This window comes from Saccostrea echinata, unplaced genomic scaffold, assembly GCF_033153115.1.
Source record: "Saccostrea echinata isolate AGI-Se365-2 ecotype Australia unplaced genomic scaffold, CSIRO_AGI_Sech_v1 ptg000076l, whole genome shotgun sequence".
Lineage (NCBI taxonomy): Eukaryota > Metazoa > Mollusca > Bivalvia > Ostreida > Ostreidae > Saccostrea > Saccostrea echinata.
In genome coordinates, this window is record NW_026889825.1 from 417,956 (window position 1) to 440,253 (window position 22,298).

At 33.6% G+C, this 22,298-nt stretch overlaps 1 protein-coding gene across 1 annotated transcript; it reads right to left on the reverse strand.

Annotated features, from left to right (window-relative positions):
* Positions 1-939: 939 nt before the first annotated feature.
* Positions 940-11,561, reverse strand: LOC133176575 (uncharacterized). Its single transcript, XM_061311687.1, has 5 exons — positions 11,277-11,561; positions 8,706-8,847; positions 5,957-6,083; positions 5,743-5,836; positions 940-1,575 (listed from the first exon to the last, which is right to left on the reverse strand). Exons 1-5 carry the CDS (start codon positions 11,559-11,561, stop codon positions 1,336-1,338), a joined length of 888 nt encoding a protein of 295 aa, XP_061167671.1. The 3' UTR covers positions 940-1,335.
* Positions 11,562-22,298: the final 10,737 nt, after the last annotated feature.

The window sequence follows — 22,298 nt, forward strand, 5'->3', positions numbered from 1 at the left end:
GTGTCGTCTGACCTTAAGTGAGTCAGGGCTAGGTATTGGCTTTCTATGCAAATGAGCTTATCAAAACACTTAAGAGTTTTTGAAACAGAGAAGGTTTAAATTTACTTATAATCAGAATATTCCGAAGATTGATGATATTGCTGAATAAATGTCATCAGTTTGTTGAGATACTGTTTGTGGTGTTTGTTAAAACACGTTAAAACGTTGAGTCTGACGTAGACTTCTTTCAACTCTGATAAAATGAAATAATTCACTGAATTCTGCAGCAATATCATAAACTTTTCTGATGTTCTGCCTCTTATCATACAATAATCCTATGAAATCAAACAATATGTGTTATTGCGCTTAAACTGTTTCGTTCTTGTTTGTTTTCTACGAGTAGTAGAAAACGACGACGTCATAATGTGTATTTAGTATAACGTGACTTGAAGCATGTATCAGTAAGTGAGTTTAAACCTTCTTTTTATAATAGTCAAATCTCTTGTGTGTCATAACCAGCTTATTTGCATAGAAACTCTCATACCTAGCCTTGTCTCATTTGCACATCTCCATTACACATTAATTAATTTAATTAATCATCGACTCTATTGACCATATCTTGGATGGAAGCAGGGGTGGGGAAGGGAGGAGTGGAGATTGTACTTAATAGCTATGATTTGAAGGGAAATTCTCTCAACAAGGTGAATCTTACAATCAATAAATTTGCAATATCTACCTCTGATACAAATTCAAGTTGTCATGATACAGAACTTAAAGATGCATGTATAATTCATAATTCTTTTTTATTTATAAACTAAATATTATCAGTCAAATATGTCAATGATAAAGATTGCTAAAGAAAGCGTTAAAGTAAATGCATATTTGAAATCTCAAATAAAAATTGCATATTTTGTCTTTCATCACCTAACCCAACAATCCCACTTCTGGAATTTCGGAGGGGGGCATGTTTCATGCCCTGTTAACAGATTTGTATCGCTTGTTGTGTTTTTTTATGGTTTTAGATCGATCACTGTTTGTTATCTTCATATTTTTCAAATAACCAGAATTCGTTGTACAGTAAAATGAATCAAAAATATTTATAAAAAATTATCATGTTACATGTCGAGAGAAAGTTTGATAATTAGTCCTTTTGTACTGCATATATTACTTAAGTAAGATCTCTGTCATTAAAAGGCAACAGCAATTACAGCGATAAAACAAAATAAATTTAGGCACAACAGGTTCTTTGAGTAAGAACATACAGATTCTTTACTGTTTTTTAAGTGCACAGTAATCACTAGTGGGTCCTTGGACGTCATAATCATTTCCTTCAGATGCAGAAACATCGAGTTCCTTTTATCTTCTTCCAGTATTGAGATTACTGTAGTCACTCTCTTCCATCGCACGATTATTGTTTCCATGGGCGTGGTCATAGTTTTCATCAATGTCAAGATCCTCTTCCTTTTCATGCAGATGATTGTATACGCCATTATTTACGTCACTATTTGCCATCGAACGTTGTTTTGCATCTTGGATGTTTTTCTTTACTGGCAAATCAATAGAATGAGCAAACGGTGGCACATTTACAACCTTTCTCTAGAAAACAAAAATGTTTAATGAAATATGTTTGCCTTATTTCATTTATTTTCTGATGGGTAAAACTACATTTAATGAACTATTTTTACTGTGTAAAAAAGTAGCACAATCAAAAAAAAATATGATTGTCTTGGACACTCTAAAGAAGCTTGTAAATAAGAACCGTTTCTTTCGAAATTTGTTTATGATTAAAAGAGAATCTAAATTTAATTCTCATATATGAACAAGAGGCCCAAGGGCCTTAACGGTTACCTGAGAATAATGTTTGTTTGTTTATTGTTTAACGTCCCTCTCGAGAATCTTTCACTCATATGTAGACGTCACCACTTGCCGGTGGAGAGCTGCAAATTTAGCCTACGAGAGGTGATCAAAAAATTCGCGAACTAAAAAGAACTTAACTTAAAAGAAATAAAATTAGGGTTCAGTGTTCAATATCTTTTAAAGTAGTCCCCTCCGATTTTAATGCACATCTGCCATTGTTCTGCCCTTGCGCGAATCACGTGATCCAGGCGGTCACGTGAGATGCTTCGTAGCGGTCTGTTCACAGAAGCTAAGAGATTTTTCCAAGTCTTATATTTCTTACCATGCAAGTAATTTTTGATAACAAGAACAGACCATCTGTCAGAAATGGCTAAATCTAGGCAATAGGATGGTGGATAAAGATACCCCTTCCAAGAATTAACATGGTGACCATCACAACCCGAGTCATCTGTCTCGGGAGCGTCGTTTATCCAATGTGGAAAAAATATGGGCACCTTTTTTTCATATCTCATATGTTTAAAGTCTAAAGTAAATGATATTTTAGGGATTTAATAATTATATTATTGCTCAGATACTCAACTATTTTTCTAACTGTTACTTGGTGTTCTTTCAAACTTTCAAAACAAATTGCTCAACAAATTGCTCGACTAAGGAGACATCTTTTTACCGGCTTGCTTTCGCTGGGCAACAGAACAAACATCATTTTTAATCGTCTCCATACCTTCACTTAAACATTCAATCCAATTAATGATTGAACAGTAAGTCTGGTAAGTCTGAACTGGTAAGTCTTTTGTCTTCATAAACTTTGTACAAATTATTATATTCTACTACAAAGGAATTTCCGAGATATGCGTTAAACTTAACAGCCGTTCTTTGCTCTTGTACGACTGAGTCAACCATTTTTTGTCACAAGTGACCTACATATTGACGTCATTTTCACACTGTGACGTCACAAACATGGACCACAATATTTGCTATAACTATATGTGTGCTAAATGTCATTCTGATCTTAATTGTGGTTTTTAAATATAAAGATAGTTCGCGAACTTTTTGATCACCCCTCGTATACTCGGCACTCAGGGCCATTGAGCAGCGAGGGATCTTTTTCGTGCCAGCACCTACTGCGACACGGGACCTCGGTTTATACGGTCTCATCCGAAGGACCGGTCTTCACGTCCCACAGTGGGACTCGAACCCGCGCCGTAAGGATCAACTCCTTACTCGGCGACTCTAGAGTGAACGCTCTTACCACTGCGCCACGCGGGCGACTTCCTGAGTATTATGTAATGATCCATAGATCAAAACAAATGAAGGTTTGTTGTCCAAAAGCAAGAGAAATAGGATGATCGGTGATCAACAAAATATTAATTTAGTACTCAGTAACAAATCTTATAGTTGATCTACTAATTTGCCTGTACTCCCCCCATTTTTCACCATTCCCATGTGGACTAAAGAAAACAATATTACTAGAGCACTATTAGTTAACAAATTTCATTCCCCCTCACATCGCCTCTTTTAGTCCTTGAATATTATTTTATGTACAAAGATAAGATATTTTGGTCCCATTTTCACTTATCAAATATTTACAAGTCTACGTTTCCATAAAAAATATGAAAGTACTCTTGTATTAAATATTATAAAAATTCTTGTATAATTCTGGTATTCAATTGACCTTTTCAGTTATAATATTTACAGTGATTAACTACCATAGGTGAATAGCGAAGGGGAATTCAATAGAAATTAATAAGCTGACCAAAAGGTACATACACTGTAATTTCAAAATCTGGTAAAAACACTGTTGTTTAATGCACTATGTTTGCCTCCTAGATGCAAAAGAGCAGACAGGAATTTCAAAACCATTTTCACTACAGATTCAATTTAGCCCCACCCTAATACGAGAGCCCTTGACCAAGGGGCAAACATATTCACAATTTTGGAGGACACACTCTTGCTCATAATAACCATGCAGTTAGTATGTTTCCTAAATAACAATGGGCAGAGAAGAAGATTTTCATAGAAATAATGCTTATCTACTACTCATATATATTCAAAAGAGCCTAACCCTAACACCAAAACCCCTGACCCTGGGGTTATGAATTTCAAACTTTTTGAAAAGAAATACTTGCTCAACATAACCATGCAGTTCACTTAGTTTTTCTGTTAAATACTCAGGGACAGTGAAGATTTTCAAAAAAATAAATAATAATAACAAATTGAATGCATTACCGCTGACTATTCAGTAGACCCCCTCCCCCCAACATGGACCCCTGATTCTAGGACCACAAATTTTAAAATTTTAGAAGAGGCATTCTTGCTCATCATAACTTTATATGGTTTATCTGCTAAATACCTACGAGCAGAGAATAACATTTTCAAAGAATCTATGCATTTTCACTATATGATCAATAGAGCCCCGCACTAACATCATAAGCCTTAACCCAGGGACCACAAATTTCACAATTTTGGAAGAGGCGCCCATGTTCATTGTAACTATTAACTTGGTTTATCTACTAAATACCTAGGAGCAGAAAAGAAGATTTTCAAAGAAATAATGTACTTTCACTATATAATCGATAAAGCCCCCCTCCTGCAGAACCCCTCACCCTGGGGCCACAAATTTCACAATTTTGGAAGAGGCACCCTTGATCATCATAACCATGCACCTAGTTTATCTGCCTTATATACAGGGGGAGAGTAGAAGATTTTTAAAGAATTTATGCATTTTCACTATATGATCATAATATCCCCACTCTAACTCCAGAACCCCTCAACCATGAATTTCACAATTTTGGTAGAGGGCTCAATGCTTATTACAATCATGCCAACAGTTGAACTGCTTGGTGTCCAGGAGTAAAGAAGATTTTAAAAGATTGTACTCATTTTGATTGTTTTGGCCCCATCCTTAAGGTTCCAGGGGGGCAGTGACCATGAAATTCAAAATTTTTGTTCCCCTTTGCTCATAGATGTTTTATGTCAAAATTGGTTGAAGTTGGTTCAGCGGTTGCAGAAAAGAAGCTGAAAATGTTCAAATGTTAACGCACGACAACAGCCGAAAACGGATAGCAATAGGTCACCTGAGCTACTCAGGGGACCTAAAAAAGGCAAAATTCTAAAGTCATAAGTTAAATTAAACTGCCCGGGTTATTTTTTGTAAAGGAGGTCGAAAGTCATGGTCAAGTGGATTGTATGTAATGCTGGTAATTTTTATGTTTTATGACAAACAGTGTACATGCTAAATAGCATAGAGTTACCTCTTAAATGTCAAAAATATGCTGTATATCGGCACTATAAAATATTTTGAAAAGTAGGTCAAGGTCAAGGGTCACGAGTTCGGTATCCATGGTAATTTACAAAAGCCACAGTGACAAGCAATGTACGAGCAAATTATCAAATTCATACCTCTTACAGTTCTGGAGATAAAAAGGTGTGACAGATAGACGCCGGGTTAAGTGAGCCCTAAATGTCGCTCTGTTCTGTAGGCAACACAAAAAGCAGCCCAAGCAGTTTTAGTAGACACAGTAAATTCAGTAAGCGGGTATACTAGCACATTTATATGCTAGTATGTATCAAGTGCAAAAATTCTGAAACACTAATTATCATATCAAAATTTAAACCATTGAAATATTGAGTTAGGAATCTTGCACCCCAAAGATGTATTTGACAATTTTTATAGCTCCTTGGTAGATTTTTCAAGCTGCAGCGTATGCATACAAATGTACGTTTAAATAGAAAGTAACTCTCACTTGCAATGTTCTATTGTACAAACAACCAATGTTTTCTACAAGATTGTTTCCGTCAAATACCAGAAATAATGGGTGTACGTGTTTTTAAGAAATATTTCACTGTTACTACATGGTTATCATGTAGCAAAATATATATATTTTTAATATTCTGTATATTTCTTACCTCATTTATACGTTGCACGGTGGGAATGTTCTGATCTGCATCTCTTTCAGTTTCAAATGTGGTGTTGTTAAAAACTGCAGCCTTTGGCCATTTTCTAAATAAAATGATAAAAATTCTGATTTTATTTCAAACTTCAATAAAACATGTTAGAAATGAATGTTAAAACACGGAAACAAACTCAACTGCAAGCACGTGCACTGATAACGTTTTATACTTTTTTTCAGCTTTAGGTTTCCCATTTCGTATATTTTGGTAGATGATTAGTCCAAGAACAGTTAGGACAATGCCTAAGATAAGGCCACCAATAACAGATCCAACTGTCACACTGACTATGGTATCCTCTGCAAGAATATATCAGAAAATTTAATAGCAAGAAATTTCTTTAATTTAGTTCTTCAAAACCATACCAAAACAAGTATTTCTAGTGTTAAACAGCTTTTAAATATCAGCAGGGTTCTCCATCATTTAAAATTTTACTGTGTTGCAGACTCTACGTGAACCACTAACATTCGCGGTAATTTCGCGATCCAATTCGCAACTGAACCACTATTCATAATAATCGCAAAAGCACACACACACACACACACAACTTTTTTGAATCACTAATTCGTTATGCAAATGGTATGGTCGTATATATTAATGAAAATAAATTAATGGATATATTAAGTACTTTTAGGGGGTGCCTTTAAATTCTTCAACAATACATTTACATCAATTAAACGATTACGCTACGATGTTTGACTCTCAGTGTCAACATAATTCTAGAGACGGTGGTTCTGAAGTATAAAGACATATATTTATAATAAAATTTTAACTTCTAGATAATATTTAAAAATGCAACTAGCAATTATACGGTTACATGGAAGTGTGAAAACAAATTATTTGTCTTTGTTCCTTCATGTGTAAAGTCCAGGGAGTCGCAGTCTAGGAGATAATTGATTATGCAAGGTGAAGCAAGATAAAGTGCCCTAATAAAGAGATAATTAATCTCTGCCTTAAAAAATTGAAAGAGGGAAATTTTGTTTTATTAAAGTTTCAGTTCAGTTTAGTTCTTTATTCCGTGGGACGTACATCCCATAAGCATTACAGTACAATATTATATATTTACAGTGTATCAATTACATACATAGTACAATAAAATGATATACACTTGCAAACTTGTGATACATACATTCTATTATTTAGCTAATTGTTTTAAACATTCTAATCGTAATTTATTAGCATGATATATATATTCCCCTAACTGATTTACATCTCTGGTGTTTGTACTACAAAATAGTTGTATTAGCTTTAAGACATTTGGTCTTAGGATGTAGTAATGTTTGATGAATTTGTCTCTTAAATCATGAAAAACTGGACAAATGAATAAAAAATGAAATTCATCTTCAATATCATATAAATTACATAAATCACATTTCCTTTTACTCCTTATTAAGTTGTCATACCTTCCAGTTTCTATCTTTAAATTATGTGCTGAAAGTCTAAAACATGTAATTCCTTTTCTGTATTTTACATGAATAGGTTTCTTTAAATAACCTTGCAAACAAAATGAGTCAACTAAATGCTTATATAACATGCATTTTGGTAATCTACATATATCAGATATAGCCTTTTGTTTAAAAACCTAGAGTGTACATTTCATTTTTATACTCATAATCCAAGGATCTTTATTCTCCACCATATTTTGATAACATGCACTCAATATACAATTATTACTTTTTCTTAATTTTAACCAATATTGTAATATTCTGCGCTTTCTATATATATCTAGTGGTATTCTACCTACACTATTGCAAGTATTTTTTCTTACACCAAGTATTCTTTTACAAAAATTAATATGCACTCTTTCAACATCTTGACCTTTATGAAACCCCCATATTTCAGCTCCATACATAACACACTTTTAACATAAGTATCAAACACATTAATCTGAGTCTCAAGATTGAAATTTAAATCTTTCATTTACTATAAATACTAAACATTGTCTTGTTACCTTGTGTTGTACAATGTTTCTGTGTGGATAAAAATTTACCATAATTATAGTTAAATAACATTCCTAAATAGTTAAATTGATTCACAACTTCCACATTGTTACCATTATATTTCCATTTTTCTTCATCTTTTACATACTTTCCATTTCTAAAAACTACAATTTTTGTTTATTGTTCATTTACAGTTAAATTCCATTCTTTTGTATAGCTATGAAGGATGTTTAACATTTCTTGTAAACTTTTAACTAATTCCGCTATTAGGACTGTGTCATCTGCGTGTACATAATTAGAAACAAATTTATCACATGAAGTTCAACTGAAGCAAATTATTTTCAATAAAATGTCGTTTAAAATCATTCAGATACATAGAAAATAATACAGGCGATAATATTTCCCCCTGCAGAACACCGGCAGAAATACAAAATGTGTCTATCAATATCCCTTGGTGTTTTATACAGGCTCTTACATTCTTATATAGAGATTTAATAATACATAACATTTTCCTTGTATACCTTCTGTTTGTATCTTGTACCATAACTACGATCTGTCAATTAAATCAAAAGCCTTTGAATAATCTACAAAGCAACAGTATAATCTCTTTTTTGTTTCTCAATGTCCTGCTAATTAAACTTTGTAGAATAAATATAGCGTCAATTGTACATGTGTACATGCACCTGGCTTAAACCAACTGAGCGTCTGTAATGATATTATATATTTGGTCCCATTCTAACAATCCATTATTCAAAACACACGTAAACAGTTTGCTAAACAACTAACCAAAGTTATACCTTTATAATTATTTGGGTCGTGTAATTCGCCCTTTTTGAAAATTGGTACAATACACCCCTTTGACCAACTACCTGGATACATACCCGAATCAAAAATATTGCTAAATAGATTACATAGAATAGGAATCGTAACTTCTTTACATTTAATAAAAAAAATCATTAATTACACCATCATCTGCGTTACTCTTATTACACGTAAGTTTCAAAATTGCTTTCTCTACTTCTAATTCAGATATACGAGTATCTAATTCCTCATAGCAAGATGCTGAGTGCTGTTCAACACTGTCATCAATATTGTTGGATTCGTTCTTGTTCTCAAAAACACTCTTAAAATGTTCAAAAAATTGATCTGCTGTTATATCATTACCTATTTTTTTCTAATTCTTAAATAACCTGAAAAATTGTCTTGGATTATACTTTCTTAAATATTCCATGTTATTTCCCTGGTATCGTTCATAAATGTGCTTAAATTTCTTTATGTTTTTTTTATAATCACATTTCTTGTCACAAAGTGCGTTTCTATTAACAGTTGATTTATTTGTATTATATATGTGTAGAAGAACTGCGAACGATAGTATTGTTCTCCCGCCTACCTCCAAGTCAATTTTCAAAAGTTAAGATATTCGAATGATTTTTAATATTTATATTGATATTTATATGGATTTTCATAAAACATTACTTCTTTGGAAAAACAACGAGAGATAACTCTAAAATTTTGGTAAAACTCGTGTTTTTCACTGTAGAAATCAACGGAAAACGGAAATATTTTTAAAACATCTTTCCCCCCCGTGAAACAAAAATTCCTTTTGACGGGTAATATGGACTGTCATTTCACAAATTCATTCCAAAGCTTTTTGTGTTTCACGGGGGGGTGGGGGGGGGGACATATGTTTATATACAAAAAACGACAAAAATGCTTATTTTTTCAGCAATTTCCAAGTGCTTTACAACTGAAACATTATATTTTACTAATATATATGCTTAATTTTATATGCATAAAACATGAGAAGAGATTTAAGAAACATTTATTCATATTCAAGACTATTTCAGAATATGGTGATGCTTTATAGCCCGATTTCAGTGGAAAATATCGTCTACCCCCCTTATTTCAAGAGCTGGAATTAGGGATATTTTACTATTTAGCACTGGAATTAAAATAATTAATCAATTACCATTGAACTGTTCTTTGTATTAAACAAAGATTTTATGGCCAAATTGTCATCAATATTGAATTAAATGGTTGTAAAATGTAGGCGGGAATCGGGAGTTACCGTGCGTAGTTCTTTCTTTGTAATCTTGATATTTAGACTTGCAGATATCATTAAACCAGGGTTTGTCATTATTCATTTTCCTATCTGTATGCATCAGACCGTCAGAGACCTTACACAATGTCTAACTGAAATTCTCCACACAAATATCTACCTCCTCTTGTGTATTAAAACCTTCTTTCCATTTGACTGATTTACACAAAATCCTAGATCTGTTTGATATTTGGATATTTTCAGTGTATATGACATTTGTATTTAAAAAATTAGTTTTTATGACAAAAGTAAGTCGCGCATGATCAGAAAAGATATTGAAATCTCCTGTCTGAAAATTAAAAACAGTATCTAATCTATTCACGTCTGTCAGTAAATAATCTATGGTGCTCATACCGTTTGCATTGAAGAAAGTAATATTGCCCTTACAATCCTTTTCCTTTCTACCATTAGCAATGCGTAATCCTGTAGTTTGACATAAGTTTATCAATTTTTTACCAAAATTTATCTATACTATATCTACAAGTTTATTTTGTAACCGTGTCATAATCTACAAAGAACTGTATATTATTCGCTAAAGATTCTTCGAGTACATCGTTCATAATGAAATCTAAATTTCCACATATAGCATTAAAATCGCCTGTGACATATACAGAGCCCTTTGTGGTAAAAATCACAATAAGATTCTTCCAAATATTGAAAAAAAAATCAACATTTTCTTTTTTATAGAATACACTATTTTCTAGTGGGATGTAACATGCAGCTATGAAAATTTGTTTTAACATGTACGTTCGACTTATTTTCAAAATATGAAAATTTGTTTTAACATGTACGTTCGACTTATTTTCAACTACTAGCCACGCCACGGAGTTGCAAAATTGATCAACCACCGATACTTTCATATCCAAAATACTATCAACAAAAATTACAATACCACCTCCTTTTCCACTTGTTCTTGAGAAAATGTAACTATTATAACATGGCAATTCTAAACGATCATTATTACTAGTTATCCAACACTCTAACAAAATGATTATATCATACGCTTTTATAATATCAACAAATTCGTGATCGTCCAGCTTAGTTTTTAAACCTTTGCTAACATTCCATGATATTACAGATAAGTTGGAGTATCTACTTTCGGGCCTGTCCTAATAATCAAATTGCCCACCTGCATTCGCGCTTGATACCACTAAACTCTAAGCTCTACCATGATCCGAATACTGGATATAACTGCCATTGTGAGGCTGCTGTCCGGCATCATATTGACCTGTGCTGCGTGTGTTTTGCAGATGCATATCTCTTTGGGGCTGAGAATAACTTTTCATACGTGTTTCATAAGATCGCCCTCGTACTTTCATATATTATGGGTACGTTTCCATCGGATGCGTTTAACCATCTACTGTTGTCGCATGTGTATCCATAGGACGCGTATGTCTATCTATAGCTGTTGCATGTGTCTCCATAGGATGAGTATGTCTGTCTGTAGACTGTACGTGTGTTTCTCTAGCCCGCACCTGTGTTTCCGTGGGTCGCAAGTGTCTGTCCATTGGCCAAACGTTTGTTTCCATAGGCCGAGCTACTGCATCTCTTTGCTGTAATTGTAATTGCGTAGTCTGCACTCCCACTAACTGTGCTTGCGACCCAGCTTTGGGTATTCTGTTGGCTTGGTTTTGCACACCAAAGTTAACATGATTTTCAGTCCTGTATAGTTTCCCATTCACATATAGCCGATCTTTAACAAGCTTTGTTCTATTTCCTTGGCTACGCAGCTCCTTCATAATTGGGTATAGCTGTTTCCTCGTTCTTCAATAGAGTTGGGAAATTGTTTGTGAATCCCAAATCCTGATCCTTTTAATCTGTACGCTTATTAAAGTTTTAGTCAGAGGGAAGTTATGTTTTGATTTTCACAGATCTTACTGTGTACATGTGTCGCATTTTTTTAATGTGTCGCAAGCATAAAATCTGAATCGTTACTGTGTCGGGGCCGACACAGTAAAACAGTTCATGGGAACCCTGTATCAGCATATATAAATATGGTTTTTAGAAGGGTTGATCCAAAAGGAATGTCAATACTGCTATGAAATTTTTGATAATAAGAAGACATCGATGAAATTTTGTTTTTACTTTGGCACTTGTTTCAGTTAAATCAGAAGTCGATTAAAACATCCGCTATCACCTGCACATGGTGTTTAAATCTCCCAACTTACTCGATACTCAAGAGCATACACTGAGAACGATAAATTTTTCAACCCAGGCAGGCTACCGACAGATAAGTTAATGTTACGGTGATTTCAACAACCTCGTTAAAAGTCAGCATTTCGTAAATAAATGGTCGTTATAATGACCTTGTTAACAAATATAGCCTATCACTGGGTCGTATTTTGGCTGACTTGATTCAAACCAATTGTTAAGCGTTTGTTTTTATACTTAATTTGACTACATATATTTAATTTGACTACAGAATGTTCCGTTTACCCGATCAATACATTAGGGCTCTTGGCAGGTGTGACCAGTCAATAGGGGATGCTTACTTCTCCTAGGTACCTGATCCCATCTTTTGAATTTCCGGCGAACAGCGTTCTATGCTCTGTTAGCAGGTTTACAAAAAAGGGAATGAATTTGGAAATGGACTTTGTACAGTTCATATACTTTTTGAAAAGACAAGACTTTATGCATTTTGGCAAGATGGCAGTGAGGATTATTAAAAGTATTTATCAAAGATGAAAACATCTTACAAACGGGGATTGCTAATTGAATATTATTAACAACAGAATAACAAAAATACTGACTACTACATGTTTTTTATATGGCTGAATGGGCCGCGAAAGCTTAAATGAGAGAGCCGAGGCATCAATATACTGCCTCGTAATGGCATCCCTAAAAATGTTCATGAACCCTGGGCACAGATGTCCGCTATTTTGACTAGTCCATACTGAAAAATGTTTGTTAACATATTGAAAAAGAGTTCGATGAGCCTACTGGTAAGCCCAATAGCCGCATGCCTGAAGTCAACAGTTGGCATATTTGACTGGTAAAAACAGGCGGCCGTGACGAGGGGTTCTTTGCTAAAGATGCTGCGGCTCCAAACAAAATCTGAAATGATAAAAAATGCCCGGAGAAAAAGAGAGACACCCACTGTGAATGAATCATCAGAGAAACCAAAACAAATTGTGAACTATGTAAAACCCAATATATCGACTTTTAACGCTCGCAATTCTAAAAATCCTAATCGACCACTGTTTGACAGGGATATGAGGGTGGATGAAAGTTTAAGCATACTAGACTGATGACGAATACGTAAAGTGACGTCAGAGTTCTTTGTAAGGTACTACTAATATCGTTATGCATGAATGTAAAATACGTAATAATAATAATAAAATAGTAAACTAATTACATTATCGACCAGACCGGATAAATAATAATTAGTTCACTTTGATAAATGGATTTAACCATAAATGGTTAAATCCCATTATCAAAGATGAAATTGAATTGTATTTCATGTAACAACAGAATAACAAAAATACTGACTCCTTTTTTCATTAGGCTGAATTGGCCACGGCCGCTTAAGGTAGTCCAATCCTCGGGTTCTGAAAACCAGCAGTTGAGTAATTAAAAATATTCACAAAAATATTTTTGAATTCACAAAATAATGGGTATTTACCCATGAAATCTCTTCAAAGTTCATCATTGAATTTAATCATATTATAAAGGGAAAATTACCTAATCTCAGATAATTATATTTTTAGGAAAACGCAAATAGAAGCACCAGCTATGCATTTTCTAATTCAAAATAAAGCAACGAATATATTTTAGGATAAAATAGAATAAGTATCCAGGCATTAGGAGAAAAAATTGCATGTTTTTTTTTTTTTTTTTTTTTTTTTTTTTTTTTTTTTTTATACTTATACGGTATTTTAGTGCTTCTGTTTACTTGTGATTGTTAAGTAATACATGCTGTAAAAAGCGTGTTCTATCATTGCAAAACATCACAGATCACATGTAATTTCATCTTTTGGTAATAAGTGATGGTATCTAAGGCTAGATTACAGGAAACTTGATCTCTCTAAAAATGTATTTATTTTGGGTCTTTTATGGGGTAAAAATGTCAACTTTTTACAATGCTATTTCTAAAACTTCAAAGAACCTTTATTCATATTGAGATGCATAAAATGAAAATTGCTGCACGAAAATTTTTCAATTTCAAGCTTCCTTTTGAGACTTTTTGAATTAAATAATGACTCTAAGAGTTATCCTTCCTGTCTGAGGATCGGATATCCTTAAATAATTTAATTTTGTTTGTATCCTAGCCTCTGATTGGTTAATATCCAAAAAGGAACACAAATTATTTCTGTATAACCTGGTTTGGTATGGGGACATACCCCTCTGACAACCAGCTGAATCATCTGTATCCATACAATCTTCTCATTTCCAGTCCTCGGGATTCATGGAAAATTCCAGATTTAATAAATGTACCTTTAATTTCAAACAATAATTCGATCTTACCACATGTAAACAACCAACATGGCTGCTAGGCCTATGTATCAGTTTTTACCTCCCCTCGATTCCCATCACTTCCGTTACTACGGTTGTATTATTGAGCGGCAAATTTGAACTAATAAAAAGTAACGAAATTTTACACCCATAGTTATTTAATGATTTTAAAATTAAATTATAAGGAATAACTCTAATTCTTGGCCAAATTATTCGAGTATAACCTGGTTTGGGTCAGTTTACGCTGTTTTATAATTTGCTTCGCAGATTATAAAGCGTAAACTGACCCAAACCAGGTTATACTCTAATAATTTGGCCAAGAATTAGAGTCATTCCTAAAATGAGGGAGTGAGGCACAAATATACTGCCTTGTAATGGCATCCCTAGAAATGCAAGTGAACCCTGGGCACAGATGTCCACTATTTTGGCTAGTCTACATTTAAAAATGTTTGTCAAAATATAGAAAAAGAGTTCGATGAGCCTACTGGTAGGCCCAATAGCCGCTACAAGACTGTGAGACTTACAGTCTACGCCAACAGTAGGCATGAGACAAAAATTGCAATCTACGATTATGATCTGTTTTAAAACGATATAACAGCGATGAAAGCATCATCTGTCCTAGATTAGAATAATTTCAACTTCTGGGAAAATAGAAAGAAATAATCAATATTAACATGGCATTATGTCATAAAAAAATTATGCACATATACATTAACATATAAATAGCAAAAGCATCTACTAGATACAAGTCAAAGGGTCAAATTTTATTCAACGTGCAAAAATTTTGAAGGCAAAGCATAAGCAAATGCAAAATTCTTAGCTGCAATATCACTGCCTTAATTACCACGAGCAAATGCCAAAATCTTAGAGGCAAAAGCATTGTCTTAGAATACGCCACAAAACTTAAGGGCAAGCGCATTGCCCCCGTTAAATCAACATTCTGCTATAACAAATATGGATTCGAAAGCATGGCAAATACAATGTATGATAATGGACTAGTCATGATAGAACAAATAGAAAATGCAACCATATTAAATATATGGCTGAGACTATGACACCATAACTAGTCATAATAATAATAATGAAAAATTACGAACTTCGAAAAAAAATTCAAAGTGCGTTAATTTTGGGACCACGTTAACGCACTTTGAAAAAAAGAAAGAAATTCTTTTCAAAGTGAATTAATATCGACCATATTAACGCATTTTAAAAAAAGGAATGCATGCGATCCTTCGTTTATTCTTTTCTTTCAGCAGTTTCAGAAACATTCCAGCATCGAAGTTATCAGCTATTAAAATCATTTTTTTATCAAAAAAATGCAGCTTGTTCCGACATGAATATATTAGGATCTACGGGTTATTGAACAGACAACATGTTTTAATAACGATGTTTATACGTGTTAACCTATACATCTTCCCAATGTCAAGGTTTTGTGATATCGTTTCTCTTCAAACCTTTTTAAATAGGAAGGATTTCACAAAACCTTGACATTGGGAAGATGTATAGGTTAATGTGTAGATGACCTATAATCTACTTGGTCTTTTAACGATGTTTAAGAGACTTTCACATTAATTCATCCCCGTGGTAGACAAGGAGCAAAAGGTACTACCTGGTTCATAGAGGATTTCACGGAAAAGAAAAGAAAAGATACTAGTACTTCACGGTAAAGAAGGATTTTTCGCGGAAAAGCAATGTCGACTCGCGGAAACATGTAACAACATATCAAACAGAAAACAGTAATAAATATAAACTAGATGAGATCTCGTTGCGAGCAACGAGTAGGTCTTCCGTCCGATTTTTAGATAAGATGAGATATGATTTTGACTATGATCTTTGTTAAAAGATAATAATATATAGACTTCCTTAATTAGATTTCATTCTTTTGATTTATATAACTATCAAAGAGCTATAGTTGACATGCTTTTGGCCCCTCTGAGCCCCTAGTTTAAGGAGTCAGCCCCTTTTTCTTGATATCAATTGAAAGGTCTTGTGATTTTGAAAACGATTTGTTCAAGAATTATTCAAAGATTTCCTTTCGTTGTGGAGATATGCTGAATGGAAATATTTAGGGGCCACCCCTTCAGGTCCTTAATGGGACTGTTTGACAAAAATTGAAAGAGTGCATATTGTTTAGAACATTATTCTGACCATCTTTTGTTCAGTATTGCTTATCAAAATATTCTCCCTTTTCGAGATATAAAGCTTCAAAGATTTAGCATTCTGGCCCTTTGTGACCCCTTATTACGTAACATATGATCAGAATCTTATCATATATTGTTGTAAATCGTTAAGATAAACATCTTTGCTTCAGTAATGTATTACAAATTATTGATCGTTAAAGTGTTATAGATGAAAGACTTTTGGCCCCTCTCAGCCCCTAATTTGAAGGATCAGCCCCTTTTTCTTGATATCATATGAAAGGTCTTGTGATTTTGAAGACTTTTTGTTCAACAACTATTCAGAGATTTCTTTTTGTTGTGGAGATATGCTGAATGGAAATATTTAGGGGCCACCCCTTCAGGTCCTAAATAGGACCGTTTGACAAAAATTGAAAGAGTGCATATTGTTTAGAACATTATTCTGACCATCTTTTGTGCAGTATTGCTTATCAAAATATTCTCCCTTTTCGAGATATAAAGCGTCAAAGATTTAGCATTCTGGCCCTTTGTGACCCCTTATTACGTAACATATGATCAGAATCTTATCATATATTGTTGTAAATCGTTAAGATAAACATTTTTGCTTTAGTAATGTATTACAAATTATTGATCGTTTAAGAGTTAAAGATGAAAGACTTTTGGCCCCTCTGAGCCCCTAATTTGAGGGGTCAGTCTCTTTTCTTGATATCAAATGAAAGGTCGTATCATTCTGCACAACTTTTCTTCTATATGTTTTAACAAATTCTTAACATGTATGAAGATATGAAAGAAAAGGTGTAAAATTTTGTGAGATGTTTCTGAGACATTTTTTGAGCCCTACCGAGCTTCGGCGCCTTTTGCGCTAGAGAGATTTGGACACCTGCCTGCAAATTTACAAACCTTCCCCTACCTTCACTGAAAATCTTGACTCAATATCTTAAGTCGTTTCGGAGGAGTTTCCAGGACAAGCCGACCTTCTAAAAATCAGAAAATCCTAAATATCTCGAGATGGAAAGTGACGTCATCAACGAAAAAAATTTCCAATAAGGTTCAGATCAATACCTATCAGATCTGAAAGTTTCATGAAAATCAGCCAAGACGTTACCTAGAACTTGCGTGCACAAAATCGGTAAGAATAATAATAATAGGGAAAAAGAAACCAAACGAAAACAATAAGGTCTTCCGTTGGAGACGGAAGACCTTAATAAATATTTTGTTATTCGGGGGAAAGGAAGCAGATAGTCCGAAATATCTGACGTTTTACTGGCTTTTTTAACGATTTGATATTTTACGTGCCAGGAAAACGTCAGAACCGGCGCCATTACGAAAACTGGGAATTCGCCGCCTCCAAGTGGAGGCGGCATTTTCGGGTTGATTTTCGATACTTGCGAACCGAAATAAATGTCAAACTCACAACAATATCAATAGTACAATACTTTAAGTACTCACCAACATCGTTTTTATGGTTCGTTTATACAATATCTAATTCGATAAAAACATTTTATCTGACTGTCGAGATTTGTTTTCATTTCGTGCATTTTAAAAATCTTGCAAGTCCTGTATCAAATGTGGAGTGATGTTTTCTTTTCATCGATATCGGTAAGTACTAAAGGCATTTTGCTATTGATAAATTGTGAGTTTGACATATAATTCGGTTCGCAAGTATCGTAAATCAACTCTGGTTGGAGACGGCTAAATTTCCAGTTTTCGTAATGGCGCCGGTTCTGACGTTTTCCTGGCACGTAAAATATCAAATCGTTAAAAAAGCCAGGAAAACGTCAGATATTTCGGACTAGGAAGCAGACAATACAGTTGATACTTTTTACATGTTTTAGGGGATGGGGATCCATTCAATGAGAACTCTGATTACATGAAATATTTATAGTTCCTGTATCACATATTGTAGGCGTAGAAATTAAAGCAAAATAGTTCTATATTCAGTCTATTGATAATTAATTAAATGTATACTTTCAAGATGACAAAAATTTAAAAAGTAAAAAGAAAAAAGTTGTCTTGGGAAAAGTATCATTATGTTCATCGTGGTAATGAAATTTCAAGTAAAACTTTACCATTTACACATGTACAAAATCCAGCACCGTGGAATCCATTTCACAATAAAGCCGATGCTTATACATCGTAAATGCATTAAATAAATAATCTTCTATGTTCTATGACACCCTGTTTATGTTTTATTTTAATTTTTCCCTCCAGTTGAAACAATTAACAAGCATAAAATCAGCATATATTTTCTACGATCACTGCATTACATGTACGAGCCCCGTTCGAGAATATTTCACTTATAATGCACAGATATCAGTGGATATATACATGTACTAATCATTTCTTAGCAAAGATTAATATCTGTTTTAGTAAACAAGTCAGAATTTAAGTTTTGCATGTGCGCGCAGATAGGCAATACTATTTCGGATATTAATACAGAAGGATAACAAGCAAACGATGTGATTCTTGACAATCAAAGGGAAACACTTTTTATCCTCTGCCATTCGTTACTTCTATATTATGTTTCTATATACAATTCATATAGGTATGTCGATCTACAGTAATATTAAGAATATAAATTAAGAGGAGCAATTGGACACGACCCCCCCCCCCCCATCCGATATCATCATTCAAGTAGTAATTTATAACCCAACCCCCCAACCCCCAAATTTATTGTTTTCTTTTTTTTTACATTATGTAAATATTACATCCAAAATTTATTTAATCGCTATTAAGTACATAAAATGCTATATATTACCCCTTTTTGACCATCTCGAGAAATGATGTGACCAAAATACATTTAAGTGATAAAACATTTATGACAATGTAGATTATGTTCGGAACTGATCTACATTGCACATATTTTATACTGAGAGGCGCATTGTTGAATCTATCGTGATATTTTGCCAATTTAATTGTCTTCTGTCTTGGAAACTTAGCCTCTAATTTTCACTATAATAGCTCAAAAAAATCATGTCCATGTACATGTAAATGGTCCATTTTCCCAACAGGCCAAATAGATCGGCGAAACCATTGTGACGTCAGTTTTCAAAAATGATGTAGATCTATATTTTTTTTTTTTATTATACTTTCATGTTAAGGAGGGATTCTTCTCATAAGAACACTTATTTCTTATATAATCAATGAAATTTTCACAGAATCAAGAAGACAATATCACTAATTAAGTGATGGTATCAGTTATCTATTAAATCTCACCGTTTTATATTAGAGGCAAGGTCAGGTCAAGATCAGTACCTTTGGATATGGATATTGGCTAATCCGAATTTTCTCTATTTTTCTTGAAATTTTAAGATATTTTAGTTATTTTTATATGTTTCCTATATTTAAATGTTTCTTATTTTCACATATGGTAAAGTTGTCACATAAAGATACCAAATGATATAAAAACAAAAAGTTTTGACCGTTTACTAAGAGAGAAAAAACACTTTTTACGGATTTTTGGCTCAAACCTGAACTTAGATTGGAAGCTTTTAAAAGCTAACATAATTGTAGTTTGTTTGAAAAATCATATTTATTTTTATATATTTTAAAACTTTAGTCCCTTGTCATTATTTTAACTTCATTTAAAAATATTCTCCAAGTCTTTGATTGTGTAAAAATTATAACTAGATTCATTGTTCTATAATTATTTTGAGAGGCAGAAAAGAGGATATTTTCATACGTCACCATTCCGCCAAAAATATAGTCCCTGCTAGATTTCAAACTCAGTGTACCATTTCTATTTAAAGTTGTACAATTGTGATGAGGAAAGAAAAATATGATCTTTTAAATCTCTTACATCTAAATATATAAAACATATACGCAAATATACTTTGAATATTTCATCTAGCCAGAAACCAGACAAGAATCCCTGGTTGAGACGCATTTAACAATCCATAATGTTACCCTCAGCGTCAGCAACACACTTGACAACGGGTAACATTACGAAAATGTTCCATGCGTTCAAATCATGCGCGTACGGTTCACCATGATAGAATTCTCAAAACGTCGGTTGTGCGTTTGAAAGAAGCCGAATAAACGACGTCAATAAAAGCTTGCGTCCGATATAGCTTACTTGAAAACAACAAACGACAGACGAATCATCCTTGTAAGTGCAAACTTGAGATGACAAAGGATTTTTTGAGTAGCAGACAAACAATAAAGAGGTTGGTAAATCTTTTCCGAAGCTTTCTTATTGAGAAAAATAGAAGCGGGGAGTTTGAAAGCTTTCTAAGCGTGAACTTAACGACGATCTCCGATTTTTTTTAATGACATCCGAAATCAATAAGACATTCTGTATAATAAAATAAATAGTGCACGTTTTTGAGGGTAACAGTTGAAATTGACACCCCAAGGAAAACCATTGTTAACCTCCGCTGACGCGTCGGTTAACAATGGTAACAAGCATGTGCTTTTTCTGAATCATTTGAAAGCTTGCCTTTGCAAGATAAGCATGTCTCCTTCTGATGGAGGAACTCTTTTTTTAACACAATCACAATGAGATTGCTTTTTTGAATACTTTCTGAATTTTGTTTTTATTTTTCAGGCCTGAAAATGGCAAATGTGATGCTTTATATCTTAGACCACTAAAATACACAACCCAGAATACATGGTATGCAGATTCAGCTGTTGGCGTCCACGTTCTTCAAAAAACAGTAAGAAAACTTTGTTCTCAAGCAGGATTTGAAGGGCATTTCACGAATCATTCTTTGCATGCAACAGCAGCAACGAGATTATATGAAGCTGGAATAGATGAGCAACTCATCACTGAGAAGACGGGCCACAGATCAACTGCTGTACGATCATACAAACAAACAAACGATACTCAACTTCAAGACATCAACAAGATTATTCATGGGAACGTTAAAAGTTGTGATACATTTACACAAAAGATAGAGGAAGAGAAACAAGTGAAAGTTCCAGGGAGTGGAAATCGTACTAGAGAAATCAAAATAAGTGTCAATGTTTCTTTTGAGTTTAAATTTTGAAGATTTTGAAAGTGCAAGGGACTGGAAATCTTACAAGTGAAATAAAAATCAAAACTGGAAATTTTTTTGAGTTTAAATTTTGAAGAATTTGAAAGTGCCAGGGACTGGATATCTTACTAGTTAAATCAAAATCAAAACTAGAAATGTTTCTTTTGAGTTTAAATTTTTGAAGATGTGTAAAATAAATTTTGTATTTAATGCATTTGTTGTTTCCCCCTTTGGTTACATGCCAATCTTTACCTGGTACTGTCCATTCTGTTTGTTTTAACTGTCCATTCTGATTGAAAAAAACTGTCCATTATTTCAAGAATCGACAGTTTCCCAAAAAGAATGGACACTTACAGGTAAATTAATGGATTGTTTGGGGAGTTACTCAACACTAAGCTTCAGAATGGACAACACAAACAAAAGGTATACGTCACAATCATGTTTTAATTATATAATAATGCTCAGGACATGAATATGGACACAGGCACTAGGTTATAAATTAACTAGATGTAAAATAATATTTATACGACAAGTGTAAATACTGCTTTTTTTCTGAACTGCTACTTTTTTTCAACCACCTAATGTCCAGATATGTCTAACTCGGACCACTGTCGCTTAGTTAGGGAGCACGGAAGTAAGATGCTCTATATACAGGCCCTACTAAATAATATAGGCCAAATGTATCTGAATTCGAACAACGTGTAAAGAATTAATACAGACCAATTCTTCATAACATTGATATGATGATTTCATCCTTTATATTAAAGGATTTTCAGCGATACGTGGCGAGGTATATTCTCAATATTATTTAGATCTAGCAAAACACCGTCGAATGCATGTGTATTGCATGCTGTAAAATGAACACATTTTTTAAAAAAATAAACGTGGTCCGCACAATATCACCATCGCA